The sequence below is a fragment of the Oncorhynchus mykiss genome, chromosome 30 (genome assembly GCF_057628025.1).
Source record: "Oncorhynchus mykiss isolate SJ-2025 chromosome 30, ASM5762802v1, whole genome shotgun sequence".
In the NCBI taxonomy this organism is placed as follows: Eukaryota; Metazoa; Chordata; class Actinopteri; order Salmoniformes; family Salmonidae; genus Oncorhynchus; species Oncorhynchus mykiss.
The window spans coordinates 33,033,472-33,051,812 of record NC_143051.1 but is presented as its reverse complement, the minus strand read 5'-3'; the positions used below and the strand labels follow the sequence as shown (position 1 = coordinate 33,051,812).

Here is an 18,341-nt window from a genome sequence, read left to right as displayed (position 1 = left end):
CCTTTGGTAGTTCTCCGCAATTTCACTTGACCTACAGGGCTGGGAATTGCCAGGGACCTCACGATATTATCACGACGCTAAGCTGTTCGATACGACATGTATTGAGATTCTCACGATTCAATACGAATTTAAATTAGATACTTTGATTGCGATTCAATGTTCCAAACATATTGCTCAGCATATTTCTGCTGCAAAGGGACAAGACAGAGCCATGATAATACGATCAGTCATGGGAATAAAAGTGCGGAAAACAAAAATATGGAATACTGGGGTTTTGGTGCAGGTATAGCCAACTAGTGCACAAATAATAGAGCAATATTGCCAAAACAATACAATATATCGTCACAAATAATATCCCGATATGTAACTGTATCAATTTGTCCCCATCACCATTGCCCTACAACATAAATCACAGTATATAGCAAAGTTTGGGGGCCATAAAATAGCAGCCAAGGTTTATTTACCATAAAAGTGCTCTCAACAAGTGATATTCTTCTCAACCAATCACCAAAGAGGCAAGTGCTGGCAGAGACGCACATGTTGAATGCAGCCTATATAGTCACACTTGGTTCTCACAGGCAACTAGTGTAAAGCAGCATTTATTGACCCATATTTCTAACTTCCCATCTCTGAATGGCCCTGAGAGGTGATGGATGAAAGATAAAGGCAGAAGGAGAGGAGTGGTAGAATAGAAGTGTTAGCTACCTGTCTGGAACTCAGGGCTCACCTGGGGGCTGCTAATGGGGCCGTAGCCCACCGAGGGTGTCCCGGGCAGGCATGGCGACCCCAAAGAGGAGCTGATGACAGAGAAGGGCGAGCCCATGCTGCTGGTGGGGCTGTTGACGTCCGAGGTGAAGGGCGGCAGAGACGTCATGGCGGCAGCTGTGGGGGTCAGGGGGGGTGAGTGCAGGCCCGAGGGAGGGGAGGACACAGAGGAGCTGTCTGGGCTGCGGGAATCTGGTGAAAATGACAGGAATTACATGGCAGAGAGTGATGATACCCTACATACAACTCAAGTTTAAGAAAATATAATTATTGATAGTTTTCCTAGCTACAATGAAGTTAGTCGCCATAACCTAGCTCAACACCAACAATTTAAAATAGGCCACCAAAATACTTCCAATCCCGATTAAAAGACAAATACAGTATAGCGCAGTGGTCACCAACTGGTAGATCTTCAATGCCTTCCTAGTCGATCAACAAACATTTCTGTAGAAAAGTCCACTCCTTTTATTTTTTTGCGGTGATGCGGTGTTGGCGGTCAAAAGCCCTGCGCAACGGGTAGGCAAAGTGTTCCCATTTCCAACCATTTCATTTGTCTGAAAAGACTAACTCTGCCTAGCCGGCAGATCCGTGGCTAAATCGAGTGTGCCTTCTGCGCTGGCCAATCGGATAGCTCACAACACCGCGTACGGCTTCCACGACCCTTGCCACAGCAAAGTTTGATACAAGCCTACATGAAATTTCATAACTTTAAAACCATGACCAGAGAGAGACTGAATAGAGCAAAGAGCATCTGTTTCTATGAGCGAGTTCATGTCGAAGGTTATTCAGCACTGTCAACACTATTCCAAAACATACAACGAGCTTCTCCCTACTATGAGTAGCCAAGTGTATCCGATAACCCTGCGTTTAATTATTTTTTTTTAATATATATTTTATTTTGCATTTTCCAATTAAGAACAAAAGTGAAAAAATATTAAGCAAAAAATTATTATAATTATAATTATATACACAAACATACAATAAATAAGTAATAATAAAGAGTAAAATAAAAATGAATAATGAGACATTAGATGCCGTAAGCTACATATTATAAATAAGGTTTCACACGTAATGTAAGGATTATAAAGAGATTTAATCAATGTGATGTGGGGGGAGATTCTCCATAGAGTCAATAAAAGGTTGCCAAATTCTGTAAAATGTCTTTAACTTATTCCTCAAGCAGTAAGTGATTTTCTCCAGTGGGATACAACTATTAACTTCCGATTGCAACTGGCAGGGAGGAATACGATTTACATATCAAGGCAATACATTTCTTGGCAATCGCTAGCAATATTTCTGTTAGCTTTACAGTATGGCTTTGCTTAAGATTGGTGTTAGTAAAGTTACCCAGTAGACAGACCTCCGGGTCTAAAGGGAATGCAACCCTGTGAATTGAGGATATGGTATCGTATACCCCTGCCAGAAACCGTGTAGTTTTGAACACTGCCAAGTGGAAGGGAGGAATGTTCCTTCATCTGAGCCACATCTAAAACATAGGGAGGAGATATCTGGGTAGAACTTGTGCAGTCTAGATGGGGTGATATAGAGCTGATGGAGGAAATTAAACTGGATCAGTCTGTAACTGGAGTTCAATGTGGATGTAACACCATCCCTGCATAGGTCACTCCATAGATCCTCATCAGGATCAATAGCCAGATCTTTTTCCCATCTAAGTCGGGGTTTATCTAGCTCAGGCAGTGTTAGTCCTGACATAAGAGCATCGTAAACACGGGAAATGGTCTTGAACAGTGGTTGGTCTTGCGTGGCAGAGTTGTTCAATAGGTGACATCTTAGGTAGGTTCCATTGTCCCTTCAGAGTCCCCTTAATAAAGTTTTGTAGTTGTAGGTAGCTAAAGAAGTCCCTGTTAGGCAAGTGGTATTTCTGTTTCAGCTGATCAAAAGACATAAGAACTCCCTCCTCGTAACAATGTTCCAGAAGAGTGATCCCCTTATCAGACCATGGTCTAAAGTTACTATTCTGGAAAAACATAGGGATCAATCTATTGTTCCATAAAGGGGTTTTAGGGGAAAGGAATCCCCCTCGTCTGAACAGCTCATGCAGTTTGCACCATGACAGGACAGAATGTATAGTTAAAGGGTTGTCTGGGATGGTTTTTACAGATTTTCTGTCCCATTTGTAAAACAATTCTGCCCCAGTGTCATCATTTACCTCAAACTTTTCAATGTTCAACCATGAGGAAAAGGGACCAGTCAAACCTCTGAGCCTAGACTTTGCAGCCCAGTAGTACATTCTAAAATTGGGGAGGTTTAAGCCCCCTTGACCGTAATCAAGTGTCAGTTTATCCAGGCCAACCCTAGGGGTTTTGCCGTGCCAGATAAAACGTCTGGTCAGCTTGTCGAAAGAGAGGAAAAGAATGCTGCGGGAACAGAGATAGGGAGAGATTGAAACAAATATAGAAATCTGGGCAGGACATTCATTTTAACTACATTGATTCTACCCAGTAGAGTGAGAGGCAAGTCCATCCATTTACAAAGGTCACCCTCCACCTTTTGCAATAAACTTGCCAGATTGAGTTTGTAGAGTTTGTTCAGATTAACATCCACCATTATGCCCAAATATGTGAAGCCCCTTCTAAAAGGAAACTTGTGCTAGATGGTATGATGGTCAAAGACAGACAACGGTTAGATTTCGCTTTTATCAAAACTGACCTTATATCCAGAGAAAGAACTATAACACTGTAGTAGGATCTGCAAGTGAGAGAGGGAATGTTCTGGGTTTGTTAGAAATAAAATAAGGTCATCCGCAAAGAGTGATAACTTATGGGTATGGGGGCCCACCTCTAAGCCATGTATGTCAGGGCACGTTCTAATAGCCTCAGCCAACGGTTCGATGGCGAGGGCAAAGAGGTGGGGGCTAGTTGGGCAACCTTGTCTGTTCCCCCTATAAAGAGGGAAAGAGGAGGAAGTAATCCCATTGGTAGCAATCCTAGCTTTAGGAAATTTGTAGAGTGATTTTTATCAAATTTACAAACACGGTACCTAAACCAAACTCTTCCAAGACGCGAAAGAAGTATGGCCATTCAACCCTATCAAAGACCATTTCAGCGTCGAGGGAGACTGCGACACTGGGTATTTTGTTTTTGTTAGCAAGGTGAATCATATCAAAGAACCTTCTGAGATTATTGGAGGACAATCTATTCATTATGGAGCCAGTCTGATCTGGGTTGACCAACAAGGGAAGACATGACTCCAGTCTCTTAGATAGCATCTTGGTGACCAGTTTACAATCCGTGTTAAGGAGAGAGATTGGTCTATAGGAGGCGCACTTTAGCGGGTTTTTCCCTTTCTTGTGGATTACAGTAATCACTGCTTGAGAGAAAGACTCTGGAAAGCGGTTGTCTTCCCCGGCTTTTTAAAGTACCTCCATAAGGTAGGTGACCAACAGCTCCCTAAATTTGTTATAGAACTCTGGAGGGAAGCAATCCTCTCCAGGAGATTTATTAGAAGGTAAGGATTTAATGGCCTCCAACAATTCAGGAACTGAGAAGTGTTCACTCAGGCGCTCTCTGTCTTCCTCTGACAGGCACTGGAGGTTGAGAGAGAAGAAAAGGGAGTCTCTCTTATAGATCATTGCTTGATTGGGAAGTGTAGAGGTCTTCATAGTATTTTTTTTACAGTATTATTAATTTCAGTAGGGTCGAAAGATATCTCATTAGTAAGAGTTTCTATAGCATTAATCGTCCTCCTACTTTCCTCTGCTTTCAGTTGCCATGCCAACACTTTGTGAGCTTTCTCTCCAAGCTCGTAATAACGCTGTTTTGATTTATTGATGGCCCTCTCAGCTTGATATGTGTTCAGAATATTATATTTCAGTTTTTTATTTACCAAAAGCCTATATATATATCTTTAGTCGGGCCTCTTTGGTAGGTTTTCTCTAGCTCAGAGAGTTCAGATTCAAGGGCATTCAGTTCCACACTGTGTTTTCTCTTCAGCCCTTTAGTATAGGAATAACCCTGAGTTTTTATTATTATTAGTGGCTCCTGTATGTCTATTTTAATATTAATAAATATTTCACTTTCTCTGGTCATAGGAACAACATGAATTTGTGCAGAAGGAAGATGAGGTGCGACTCAAGTTTAGCCATTAGGTGGAAGATGATATCCCCTCTCTCTGGTCAGTCTAACCTTTATTTAACCAGGCAAGTCAGCTAAGAACAAATTCTTATTTATAACGACGGCCTACCCCGGCCATACCCGGACGACGTTGTGCCAATTGTGCGCCGCCCTATGGGACTCCCAATCACGGCCGGATAGGAGCCCCGCAAAAAAGGAGAGAGCAGGGACTGCTGCTCTCTCCCTTCCTCTGCTGAGACTAATGCCATGTTCAATACAACTGGCAACTCGGAAATCTCAGACTTCCGTGTGTTCAAGACAACTGGGAACTTAGGAAAAAAGTTCCCAGTTCTCAGTCGAGTTCCCAGTTGTCTTGAAAGCACCATGACCATCAGATGAGTGGTACCATCAATCCAGTAAAATAAAAAAGCAAATTATTTGCGAATCATTTCAATTTATGCTCAACTGTGGCTCACAGGTGCTACACCAACTGATCTATTTTGTTATCAAAGCTTGAGTTTTGAAATATTATATGGCCTGAGAAGGACAATATTGGCAGGCCAGGCAGATAGTCAATTTGCTGTGATAATGTATTAGGCCAGGCATTTAGTCAATATGCTGTGATAGTGTATTAGGCCAGGCATATAGTCAATATGCTGTGATAATGTATTAGGCCAGGCATTTAGTCAATATGCTGTGATAGTGTATTAGGCCAGGCATATAGTCAATATGCTGTGATAATGTATTAGGCCAGGCATATAGTCAATATGCTGTGATAATGTATGGCAGACTGCACAAACCTCATTCTTACAGAACTGTTTTAAATTAAGTTAATGTTACATTTTTATAGAAAGAAATCTGAGCGATAGATCTCGGCTGGCTTTTTCTTTTTGGTACTTTTACCACTTTTTCTCCCCAGTTTCGTGATATCCAATATACAGTCTCGTCCCATCAATGCAACTCCCGTACGGACTCCGGAGAGGCGAAGGTTGAAAGCCATGCGTCTTCCGAAACACGACCCCGCCAAGCCACACTGCTTCTTGACACATGCTTGCTTAACCCAGAAGCCAGCTGCACCAATGCGTCTCCTCCGTACAGCTGGCGACCGAAATCAGCGTGCATGCACCCGGCCGCCACAAGGAGTTGCTAGAGCGAGATGGGACAAGGACATCCCAGCCGGCCAAACACTCCCCTAACCCGGACGACGCTGGGCCAATTGTGCGCCGCCTTATAGGTCTCCCGGTCGCGGCCGGCTGCGACACAGCCCGGGATCAAACACGGATCTGTAGTGACGCCTCTAGCACTGCAGTGCCTTAGACCGCTGCGCCACCCAGGAGGCCCACGGCTTGCTTTTTGACTGACCGGTTGGCTGGCTTCAGGACCATGCAGACGGCTCAGAGCAGGGCGGGAAGTCTGCTTGCCCAGCTGGCTGGTGGATGGCTCAGAGCATGGAAGGAAGGCTGTTTTCCCGGCTGGCTGGCTTTAGGACAGCGCATAGATGCAGCTCTGCATTAAACAGTACAACTTCTCTCAAAACAGTGCGGAGGTGAAGATGGCAGTAGATGGCTAGTTAACTACTGTTTGACTTGACATGAAACTAAACTAGAGTTTTTTAACCCGGTGCTGAGCTACTGCGTAGCAGCTAATTGCTATATGACACGTGTTGTAGAATGTTAAGTTCCCTATCAACTGAGGTGAATGAAGTTACAGCAGCCAATGTGATAATGGCTGGAGTCAATTTGTTATCATATTTATATTATCATATATAGCATTTGGAGTTTTTACAGTGTAGAAATACAAAAAATGAGCTTCAACTTTATAATAACCCCCTCCAACCCCTCCCATGTCACTTTGCCATACCCTAGGTTTAGCTGAAATGAAGCTAGGCCTTATATATCTCTGGGAATAATTATGTATAAGCAATAATTAATAACAACAACCACGTTCCCATACAACCATTTAATGCGGATGAATTACCTGACAAGAAAAAAGTCATGACCGGCTGATGGAAACATGAAATGCTGTTACAAATTTAAAATGCCGACAGACAATTTGTTCATTTAACATGGTGGGATCTTTTTGTGTGCAAATATAATGTGGTCTTCCCACTACGACTCGGGAAAGCATGCAGTTTATTAGGCTACAGATGAAATACATTCACAAGGTGGTGAATGTGCAAGGTGATGATGAGTTTGATGCTCCTTTTGAATAAATATCGAGGGTCTTATTCTGATGAACGATGCTTGGCTGCCGTTTGATATATACAAATAATGTCGCTCTTATCCATAATAATCGCAATGTAGGTAGCCTACCCGTACTGTATCTACGAGCTATTGGCTAGAGCGTATGTACCAAGACCAGAGAGGGCACATTTGCTATATAAGGGTTTTTGTAACAAGACCATCAGTTGAAAATGCGATCGAAACCAATTTAACTTGTCTTTTTTTACTTGTACATGGGAATTTGACGGCAAAAGTTATTTATGTGCACTACGTCATCATGCACAGGCTTTGAGCCACAAAATCTAAGTTTAAAGGAAACATCTCTGGCGTGTAAAATGCACGTATTGTTTTATGCAGATTTTAGAATATTTGCATGAAAATCTGTCACAAATTGGATGGAAACCTAGCTAGTAATAATAATACATTTTGTAAAGCGCATTTCCGACGCTCATTGCACATACAGTGCCATCAACGAGTATACAGACCCCTTGACATTTTCCACAATGTTGTGTCACAAAGTGGGATAAAAATGAATTGAATTGTCATTTTTTTGTCAACGATCTGCACAAAATACTCTGTAATGTCAAAGTTGAAGAAAACATAACTTTTTTTTTATCAATGGAAAATAAAACAAATATATCTTGATATATCTTGATTAGATAAGTATTCAACCCCGAGTCAATACATGATAGAATAACCTTTGGCAGCTATTACAGCTGTGTGTCTTTCTAAATCGAAGGTCTTTGCACACCTGGATTGTACAATTATATATTTTTTAATATTCAAGCTCTGTCAATTCGGTTGTTGATCACTGATAGACTGCCATTTAAGTCTTGCCATAGATTTCCAAGCAGATTTAAGTCAAAACTGTATCTAGGCCACTCAAGATCAGTCAATATCGTCTTGGTAAGTAACTCCAGTCTATATTAGGCCTTGTGTTTTAGGTAATTGTTCTGCTGAAAGTAACATAACATTGTTTAAATCAATTCAAACTTTATTTGTCACATGCTCCGAATACAATAGGTGTAGACCTTATAGTGAAATGCTTACTTACAAGCCCTTAACCAACAATGCTTTTAAGAAGTTAAGAAAAAAAATTAACTAAAAAAAGAGATAATAAATAGCAAATAAAAGTAGCAAATAATTAAACAGCCGCAGTAAAATAACAATAGCGAGGCTATATACAAGGGGTACCGGTAGAGTCAATGTGCGGGGGGCACCGGTTATTCAAGGTAATATGTACATGCAGGTACCCCTACAGTTAAAGTGACTATGCATAGATAATAAACGGAGAGTAGCAGCAGCGTAAAAGAGGGGTCTGGGTAGCCCTTTGATTAGCTGTTCAGGAGTCTTATGGCTTGTGGGTAGAAGCTGTTAAGAAGCCTTTTGGACCTAGACTTGGCGCTCCGGTACCGCTTGCCGTGCGGTAGCAGAGGGAACAGTCCATGACTAAGGTATCTCCAAGTGTCTGGTGGAATACAGATTGAACCAGGTTTTCCTCTAGGATTTTGCTTGTGCTTAGCTCTATTCCATGTCTTTTTACCCTAAAAAACTCTCTAGTCCTTGCCGGTCACAAGAATACCTATAAAATGATGCAGCTACCACCATGCTTGAAAATATGAAGAGTGGTACTCAGTGATGTGTTTGATTTGCCCCGTACATAACTTTCTGTCCTGAATACAACTTTTTTGCAGTCTTACTTTAGTGCTTTATTGCAAACAGGATGCATGTTTTGGATTATTTGTATTCTGTACAGGCTTCCTTTTCCCTGTTATTTCTGTTAGTATTGTGGAATAACTACAATGTTGTTGATCCATCCTCAGTTTTCTCCTATCACAGCCATTAAACTCTTATTTAAAATCACCATTGGCCTCATGGTGAAATCCCTGAGCGTTTTTTCACTCTTTGGTAACTCGAATTAGGAAGGGTGCCTGTGTCTTTGTAGTGACACACTGTCCAAAGTGTAATTAATAAATGCTTGAAGGGATATTCAATGTCTGCTTCTATTTTTTTTACCCACCTACCAATAGGTGCCCTTCATTGGAAACCATTGGAAAACTTCCCTTGTCTTTGTAGTTGAATCGGTGCTTGAAATTCACTGCTCGACTGAGGGACCTTACATATAATTGTGTGTGTCGGAGTACAGCAATGGGGCAGTCATTGAAAAATCAGGTTAAACACTATTATTGTACACAGATTGAGTCTATGCAACTTATTAAGCACATTTCTACTCCTGAACTAATTTAGGTTTGCCATAATGAAAGGGTTGAATACTTGACTCAAGAAAATTTCAGCTTTTCATTTTTTATTAATTTGTAAACATTTCGAAAAACAAAATTCCCACTGTGACATAGGGTATTATGTGTAGATCAGTGACAAAATTTAAATGAAATACATTTTAAATTCAGGCTGTAACACATCATGTGGAAAAAGTCAAGGGGAGGTGGGGTACTTTTTGAAGGCACTGTTAGAAAACAAAATTCAGCAACAATACAGTAAAATGTACAGAAAAAAAATCACAATACATCAAACCATTGCCTACTAATACAAAACAAGAGATTAAGCAATTCATTTTGCATTTATTTATTTAACCTTTATTTAACTAGGCAAGTCAGTTAAGAATAAATTCTTATTTACAATGACGGCCTACACCATCATAAAACGTAAAAAGCTAGCTCGAACAGGTAGGTCTTTAGTTGTGTTTTAAAAAAGGAAGTTGAAGCTGCCTCCTTGACATGTGTAGGTCACCCATGATGCACAGGCTTGTAGCTGGTGTGACCAGCCTGTTTGAGTCTGACAATTGTAGTGTGCGTGCAGGTAGTTCTCTATACGTTGGCATATGTATTTAGGTGCATCACCCTTGAGGGCCTGTATTGAACAGGAAGCCAATGGAGGTTGAATAAAGCAGAGTAGTTTGATTAATCGGGTATTTAAACAATTAATTGGTATATACAGCCTGAAACTAATGACTGTAAAATCGTGTAAATGTTCCTTACAAGCCAGAATGTTGAATTAAATTACATTAGAACTTAATCTACCAGTTGTCTGTGGTGTTGGTCCTTCAGATGTTCAAAATACGAGACAAAATAGCAACAGGAAAGTAATTGTTTATTGTTAAGAGTGCCGGTAGTGAAGTTTCTATTATCACCTGGCACGTGCAAAACCATGTAAATACCTGATGACTTCAGTTCGTATGCATGCATCGCGTGCACACCTTTGCTCATGACCGAAGGCATGTGCACAAGATGGAAGTACATGCATGCAAAGCCCGCATACTTACTGAAGTCAAGTTTTATTGGTCTTATGTAAGGGGTACACATTCCAACTAAAACGCTTACTTGCAGGTTCCTTCTCGACAATGCAACAATAAGAAATAATAAAATAAAAGAATACAAAGTCAAAGGCTCAGTAGAATAGTTAATACAGGAAGGCACAATGTATAGTCCAATATTTCCACGTGTTTAGGGGAAGGGAGGATTGGGGGCAAGTGTTTAAATTGCGCAGTATTTAGTACTCATAATAAGAGTCTGGTAGCAGCAGTTGTGATGTATGAGTGGATATCTGTGTGTGAGTGCATGTGTGCGGAGAGTCAGTGCAGGTGGTCCATCCCGTTCAGCAGTCTCATGGCTTGTAGAAAGAAACTGTCTCGGAGCCTGTTGATATCAGATATAGTCCAATACTGTCTGCCCGACGGTAGGGGAGTGAACACCTCGGGGCTGTGGTCCTTGATGCTGATGGCTTTTCTCAGGCACCGTTTTGAGTAGACGTCCTGGATGGGTTGGAGCACGGTCCCAATTATGTACGTGTGTCTCCTGACCCCTCCTGTCTCAGCCTCAAGTATTTATGCTGTAGTAGTTTATGTGTCAGGGGGATAGGGTCAGTCTGTTATATCTGGAGTATTTCTCCAGTGTCCTGTGTGAATTTAAGTGTGCTCTCTCTAATTCTCTCTTTCTTTCCCTCTCTCGGGGGACCTGAGCCCTAGGACCATGCCTCAGGACCACCTGGCACGATGACTCCTTGCTGTCCCCAGTCTACCTGGCCGTGCTGCTGCTCCAGTTTTAACTGTTCTGCCTGCGGCTATGGAACCCTGACCTGTTCACCGGATGTGCTACCTGTCCCAGTCCTGCTGTTTTCAACTCTCTAGAGACAGCAGGAGCAGTAGAGATACTCTCAATGATCGGCTATGAAAAGCCAACTGACATTTACTCCTGAGGTGCTGACCTGTTGCACCCTCGACAACCACTGTGATTATTATTATTTGACCATGCTGGTCATTTATGAACATTTGAACATCTTGGCCATGTTCTGTTATAATCTCCACCCGGCACAGCCAGAAGAGGTCTGGCCACCCCTCATAGCCTGGTTCTTCTCTAGGTTTCTTCCTAGGTTTTGGCCTTTCTATGGAGTTTTTCCTAGCCACCGTGCTTCTACACCTGCATTGCTTGCTGTTTGGGGTTTTAGGCTGGGTTTCTGTACAGCACTTTGAGATATCAGCTGATGTAAGGGCTACATAAATAGATTTGATACTTGTGTCAGCGGGTGTTTACATGGTTTTGTGCATGTGCCAGCTGATAGACATTTCTCATTCAGTACCGGCACTCTAAACAGTTGGGTAAACAATACTTTCCTATTAAATGTCGATCATCTGAAGGACTTACACCACAGACAACCGGTAACTTCAAATATATTTAATTCAACATTCTGGCTTGAAAGGAACATTTACACAATTTAGCGGTCATTATTTTCAAGCAGTATATACAAATAATTGTGTATTAAATGCTAAATAATCCGACACAATTGGAGTGATATGTTTTTTTTGTGTAGTTTGTGAGAGCATCCTGGTAGCTATAGCTAGCTAAGCTATTCAGTAAGGTAACTTAGTAACTTGTTATGCCTTGAGCCAATGTTTTATTTAACTAGGCAAGTCAAATAGTTAGCAAGCATCGTTAATGCACTAGCTAACTAGTATGGTTAACCACTGGAACATAAAGACAAAGTGTAAACATGGATTGACAGTTAGCGAACTTCATTCGAAAACACCGATGGCCTTCTTACCTCTGCTGTCGCCCATGACTGCCTCCTTGGTGGAAAAGACGCGCTGTGACACCGATAGACGTGCTTCAATCACCCCTGCTACCCAACTCAAGACCGCGGACTGAGTGAGGCCCGGGCCAGAGTCGATTTGGGGGACCAAAAACAGGGCTGAAAAAAATCCAAAACAAAATAATGAAATAACAGCCGCAAATGTCTAAATTTGGCATGGCCAAGTCTTTCCTAACATGAGACATGAGGACCCATTCTCATTAGTGTACGTGTGTATTTTGGCCAAGAAGCATAACGTTATCGTTTGCTGGCTAACTAGCTTAGCCCGACTGGGTAACAAAACAAGCTAATAACAAACCACTTAGCTAGCTAACGTTAGCTATCTACAATTACGATCTAACTAGATTGCTACAAACGCTGAGTCGACAAAATATTGGCCTGTAGACAGTGCAGCCATAAAGGAATGAGCGTTTTGTATCATTGGTACAGTTAGCAACCGAGCTAGCTGGCTAGCGTAGTGCAACAACTAACCAGAGATAACGTCAGTTTGGAAACAATTCATATTAGCTATTCATTTCCCCAACAGTAAGATATAGCGTTAATGCTAACACAAACTATGCTATGCATCAACAATAATTATAGCCAGCTACTAACGTTCTTGATCGTGCAGTTTCTTTGCATGAAAAAAATATGGTAGTAGGTCAGGCAGGCAGGCCACGAGTTCTTCCTCTCTCCCCACTTTCCCTCGTCGTCAGTCCTCCCTTCCCCTGCCCTGCTGCCTGTGGTTGACTGAGTAACGGTAGCTACTGTACCAAAGACAGTACAGTCTGAAGAGGTTTTGTAATTTAAATAATACTATAAATCTGAACGTCTGTAATGAGCATTATGATGCATTTACATGACACTTTAATAACATGCAGCCAGGTTCCCCATTAACATTACATGGGGAATATTAACACTGGGGCCTCTCAATGGTGTGTACTTAGTCCCCTCCTGTATTCCCTGTTCACCCACGACTGCGTGGCCAAACATGACTCCAACACCATCATTACGTTTGCTGACGACACAACAGTGGTAGGCCTGTTCACAGACAACGATGAGACGGCCTATAGGGAGGAGGTCAGAGAACTGTCAGTGTGGTGCCAAGACAACAACCTCTCCCTCAATGTGAGCAAGACAAAGGAGGTGATCGTGGACTACGGGAAAAGGTGGTCCGATCAGGCCCCCATTAACATCGACGGGGCTGTAGTGGAGCGGGTCGAGAGTTTCAAGTTCCTTGGTGTCCACATCACCAACAAACTATCATGGTCCAAACATACCAAGACAACCTTTTCCTCCTCAGGAGACTGAAAAGATTTGTCATGGGTCCCCAGTTCCTCAAAAGGTTCTACAGCTGCACCATCGAGAGCATCCTGACTGGACTCCAGTCACCCAAGTCATAGACTGTTTTCTTTGCTACCGCACGGCAATCGGTACCAGAGCGCCAAATCTAGGACCAAAAGGTTCCTCAACAGTTTCTACCCCCAAGCCATTCGACTGCTGAACAATTCATAAAAATCGTCAGATGCCGAGCAGTTGCCATACCAGGCGGTTATGCGACGGGGTGGCCCGTCAGGAAGTCCAGGATCCAGTTGCAGAGGGAGGTGTTTAGTCCCAGAGTCCTTAGCTTAGTGATGAGCTTCGTGGGCACTATGGTGTTGAACACTGAGCTGTAGTCGATGAACAGCATTCTCACATAAGTGTTCCTTTTGTCCAGTAGAGATAGGGCGGTGTGGAGTGCGATTGAGATTGTGTCATCTGTGGATCTGTTGGGGCGGTATGCGAATTGGCGTGGGTCTAGGGTGTCCGGGAGGATGCTGTTGATGTGAGCCATGACCAGCCTTTCAAAGCACTTCATGGCTACTGACGTGAGTGCCACGAGGCGGTAATCATTTAGGTAGGTTACCTTCGCTTCCTTGGGCACAAGGACTATGGTGATCTGCTTGAAACATGTAGGTATTACAGACTCGGCCAGGGAGAGGTTGAAAATGTCAGTGAAGACACTTGACAGTTAGTTCACACATGCTTTGAGTACACGTCCTGGTTATCCGTCTGGCCCAGCGGCTTTGTGAATATTGACCTGTTTAAAGGTTTTGTTCACATCGGCTATCGAGAGCGTTATCACACAGTCATCCAGAACAGCTGGTGCTCTCCTGCATGCTTCAGTGTTGCTTGCCTTAAAGCGAGCATAAAAGGCATTTAGCTCATCTGTTAGGCTTGCGTCACTGGGCAGCTCGCATCTGGGTTTCCCTTTGTAGTCCATAATAGTTTTCAAGCCCTGCCACATCCGACAAGCGCCAGAGCCGGTGTAGTAGGATTCAATCTTAATCCTGTATTGACGCTTTGCTTGTTTGATGGTCCGTCTGAGAGCATAGCGGGATTTGTTATAAGCATCCGGATTAGTCTCCCGCTCCTTAAAAGCGTCAGTTTTCACCTTGTGCATGTGCATTTATCATAATTATGCGTTATCATAGTAGAATGTATAATGCAGTTTAAAACCATGGTATTTCCATGATCTACATCTATACCAGGGTATAAATGAGACCATACCATGGCATTATTTAGGCGCATGGCAGTACCATCATACTTCAAAGCTAAAACCATGGTATAAGTGAAAGTACAATAGTAGTACCATGGTACATTTTTGTAAGGGACAGTACCCAGCCAGGCAGTGTTGCAGCGCAAGGCAGAAATACTTTGCACAGTTTACAGTGTGCGTGTCACGACTTCTGCCGAAGTCGGTCCCTCTCCTTGTTCGGGCGGCGTTCGGCAGTCGACGTCACCGGTCTTCTAGCCATCGACGATCCACCTCTCATTTTCCATTTCTTTTGTCTTGTCTTCCTCCACACCTGGTTTCAATTCCATCATTACATGTTGTGTATTTAACCCTCTGTTCTCCCCATGTTACGGTGCGTGAATGAGGACCCAAAAGCGAATCAACTTAAACAGAGCTTCTTTAATTACCAAACATAGGTAGGCTCAGATGGACCGGCAGATTCCGACAGGACAGGACAAGGTTACAGCAAACATGACGACAGTCTGGTTCAGGCATGAATGACACAAACAAACAAACAAGAATCCGACAAGGACAGGAGCAGAAACAGAGAGAGATATAGGGACCTAATCAGAGGGACAAAAGGGAACAGGTGGGGAACGGGGTGAATGGGTAGTTAGAGGAGACAAGGGACAGCTGGGGGAAAGCGGGGGAGAAAAGGTAACCTAACACGACCAGCAGAGGGAGACAGGGTGAAGGGAAAGGACAGAGACAAGACAACATGACAGTACCCCCCCACTCACCGAGCGCCTCCTGGCGCACTCGAGGAGGAAACCTGGCGGCCACGGAGGAAATCATCAATCAGCGCACGGTCCAGCACGTCCCGAGAGGGAACCCAACTCCTCTCCTCAGGACCGTACCCCTCCCAGTCAACTAGGTACTGATGACCACGGCCCCGAGGACGCATGTCCAAGATCTTACGGACCCTGTAGATAGGTGCGCCCTCGACAAGGATGGGGGGGGGGGGGGGAAGACGAGCGGGGGCGCGAAGAACGGGCTTAACACAGGAGACATGGAAGACAGGGTGGACGCGACGAAGATATCGCGGAAGAAGAAGTCGCACTGCGACAGGATTAATGACCTGAGAGATACGGAATGGACCAATGAACCGCGGGGTCAACTTGCGAGAAGCCGTCTTAAGGGGAAGGTTCTGAGTGGAGAGCCAAACTCTCTGACCGCGACAATACCTAGGGCTCTTAGTTCTACGCTTATTAGCAGCTCTCACAGTCTGCGCCCTATAACGGCAAAGTGCAGACCTGACCCTCTTCCAGGTGCGCTCGCAACGTTGGACAAAAGCCTGAGCGGAGGGGACGCTGGACTCGGCGAACTGAGATGAGAACAACGGAGGCTGGTACCCGAGGCTACTCTGAAAAGGAGATAGCCCGGTCGCAGACGAAGGAAGCGAGTTGTGGGCGTATTCTGCCCAGGGGAGCTGTTCTGACCAAGACGCAGGGTTGCGAAAAGAAAGACTGCGTAAGATGCGACCAATAGTCTGATTGGCCCGTTCTGCTTGACCGTTAGACTGGGGGTGAAAGCCGGAAGAGAGACTGACGGAAGCCCCAATCAAACGGCAAAACTCCCTCCAAAATTGAGACGTGAATTGCGGACCTCTGTCCGAAACGACGTCTGACGGAAGGCCATGAATTCTGAAAACATTCTCGATGATGATTTGTGCCGTCTCTTTAGCAGAAGGAAGCTTAGCAAGGGGAATGAAATGAGCCGCCTTAGAGAACCTATCGACAACCGTAAGAATAACAGTCTTCCCCGCTGACGAAGGCAGTCCGGTGACAAAATCTAAGGCGATGTGAGACCACGGTCGAGAGGGAATAGGAAGCGGCCTGAGACGGCCGGCAGGAGGAGAGTTACCGGACTTAGTCTGCGCGCAGACCGAACAAGCAGCCACGAAACGACGCGTGTCATGCTCCCGGGTGGGCCACCAGAAACGCTGGCGAATGGAAGCAAGCGTACCCCGAACGCCAGGGTGGCCGGCTAACTTGGCAGAGTGAGCCCACTGAAGAACGGCCAGACGAGTAGGAACGGGAACGAAAAGAAGGTTCCTAGGACAAGCGCGCGGCGACGGAGTTTGAGTGAGTGCTTGCTTTACCTGCCTCTCAATTCCCCAGACAGTCAACCCGACAACACGCCCCTCAGGGAGAATCCCCTCGGGGTCAGTGGAGGCTACTGAAGAACTGAAGAGACGAGACAAAGCATCAGGCTTGGTGTTCTTAGAGCCCGGACGATAAGAAATCACGAACTCGAAACGAGCGAAAAACAGCGCCCAACGCGCCTGACGCGCATTAAGTCGTTTGGCAGAACGGATGTACTCAAGGTTCCTATGGTCAGTCCAAACGACAAAAGGAACGGTCGCCCCCTCCAACCACTGTCGCCATTCGCCTAGGGCTAACCGGATGGCGAGCAGTTCGCGGTTACCCACATCATAGTTACGTTCCGACGGCGACAGGCGATGAGAAAAATACGCGCATGGGTGGACCTTGTCGTCAGAGAGGGAGCGCTGAGAAAGGATGGCTCCCACTCCCACCTCTGACGCGTCAACCTCGACAACGAACTGTCTAGAGACGTCAGGTGTAACAAGGATAGGAGCGGATGTAAAACGATTCTTGAGGAGATCAAAAGCTCCCTGGGCGGAAACGGACCACTTAAAGCACGTCTTGACAGAAGTAAGGGCTGTGAGAGGAGCTGCCACCTGACCGAAATTACGGATGAAACGACGATAGAAGTTCGCGAAGCCGAGAAAGCGCTGCAGCTCGACGCGTGACTTAGGGACGGGCCAATCAATGACAGCTTGGACCTTAGCGGGATCCATCTTAATGCCTTCAGCGGAAATAACAGAACCGAGAAATGTGACGGAGGAGGCATGAAAAGTGCACTTCTCAGCCTTCACAAAAAGACAATTCTCTAAAAGGCGCTGGAGGACACGTCGAACGTGCTGAACATGAATCTGGAGTGACGGTGAAAAAATCAGGATATCGTCAAGGTAAACGAAAACAAAGATGTTCAGCATGTCTCTCAGGACATCATTGACTAATGCCTGAAAGACAGCTGGAGCGTTAGCGAGGCCGAAAGGAAGAACCCGGTATTCAAAGTGCCCTAACGGAGTGTTAAACGCCGTCTTCCACTCGTCCCCCTCCCTGATGCGCACGAGATGGTAAGCGTTACGAAGGTCCAACTTAGTGAAAAACCTGGCTCCCTGCAGGATCTCGAAGGCTGAAGACATAAGAGGAAGCGGATAACGATTCTTCACTGTTATGTCATTCAGCCCTCGATAATCTATGCAGGGGCGCAGAGACCCGTCCTTCTTCTTGACAAAAAAAAACCCCGCTCCGGCGGGAGAGGAGGAGGGGACTATGGTACCGGCGTCAAGAGCTACAGACAAATAATCTTCGAGAGCCTTACGTTCGGGAGCCGACAGAGAGTATAGTCTACCCCGGGGGGGGGTGGTTCCCGGAAGGAGATCAATACTACAATCATACGACCGGTGTGGAGGAAGAGAGGTGGCCCTGGACCGACTGAACACCGTGCGCAGATCGTGATATTCCTCCGGCACCCCTGTCAAATCACCAGGCTCCTCCTGTGAAGAAGAGACAGAGGAAACAGGAGGGATAGCAGACATTAAACATTTCACAT

General features: G+C 44.6%; 1 protein-coding gene across 8 annotated transcripts in view; it reads right to left on the bottom strand.

Annotated features, from left to right (window-relative positions):
- Positions 1-13,125, bottom strand: part of LOC110488342 (retinoic acid receptor RXR-beta-A) — a 38,104-nt gene extending 24,979 nt beyond the window's left edge. For 6 of the 8 annotated variants that reach the window (XM_090228461.1, XM_090228465.1, XM_090228463.1 and 3 more), the window contains exons 1-3: positions 12,758-12,932; positions 12,116-12,262; positions 728-957 (exon numbers count right to left, since the gene is read on the bottom strand). In XM_090228461.1, the coding sequence (XP_090084587.1) occupies positions 728-957; positions 12,116-12,131 (246 nt within the window). In that variant the 5' untranslated portion in view covers positions 12,132-12,262; positions 12,758-12,932. Of the gene's footprint in view, positions 1-727; positions 958-12,115; positions 12,263-12,757 lie in introns of all 8 variants that reach the window. The other 2 variants (XM_090228462.1, XM_090228466.1) reach the window with 2 other exon arrangements.
- Positions 13,126-18,341: the final 5,216 nt, after the last annotated feature.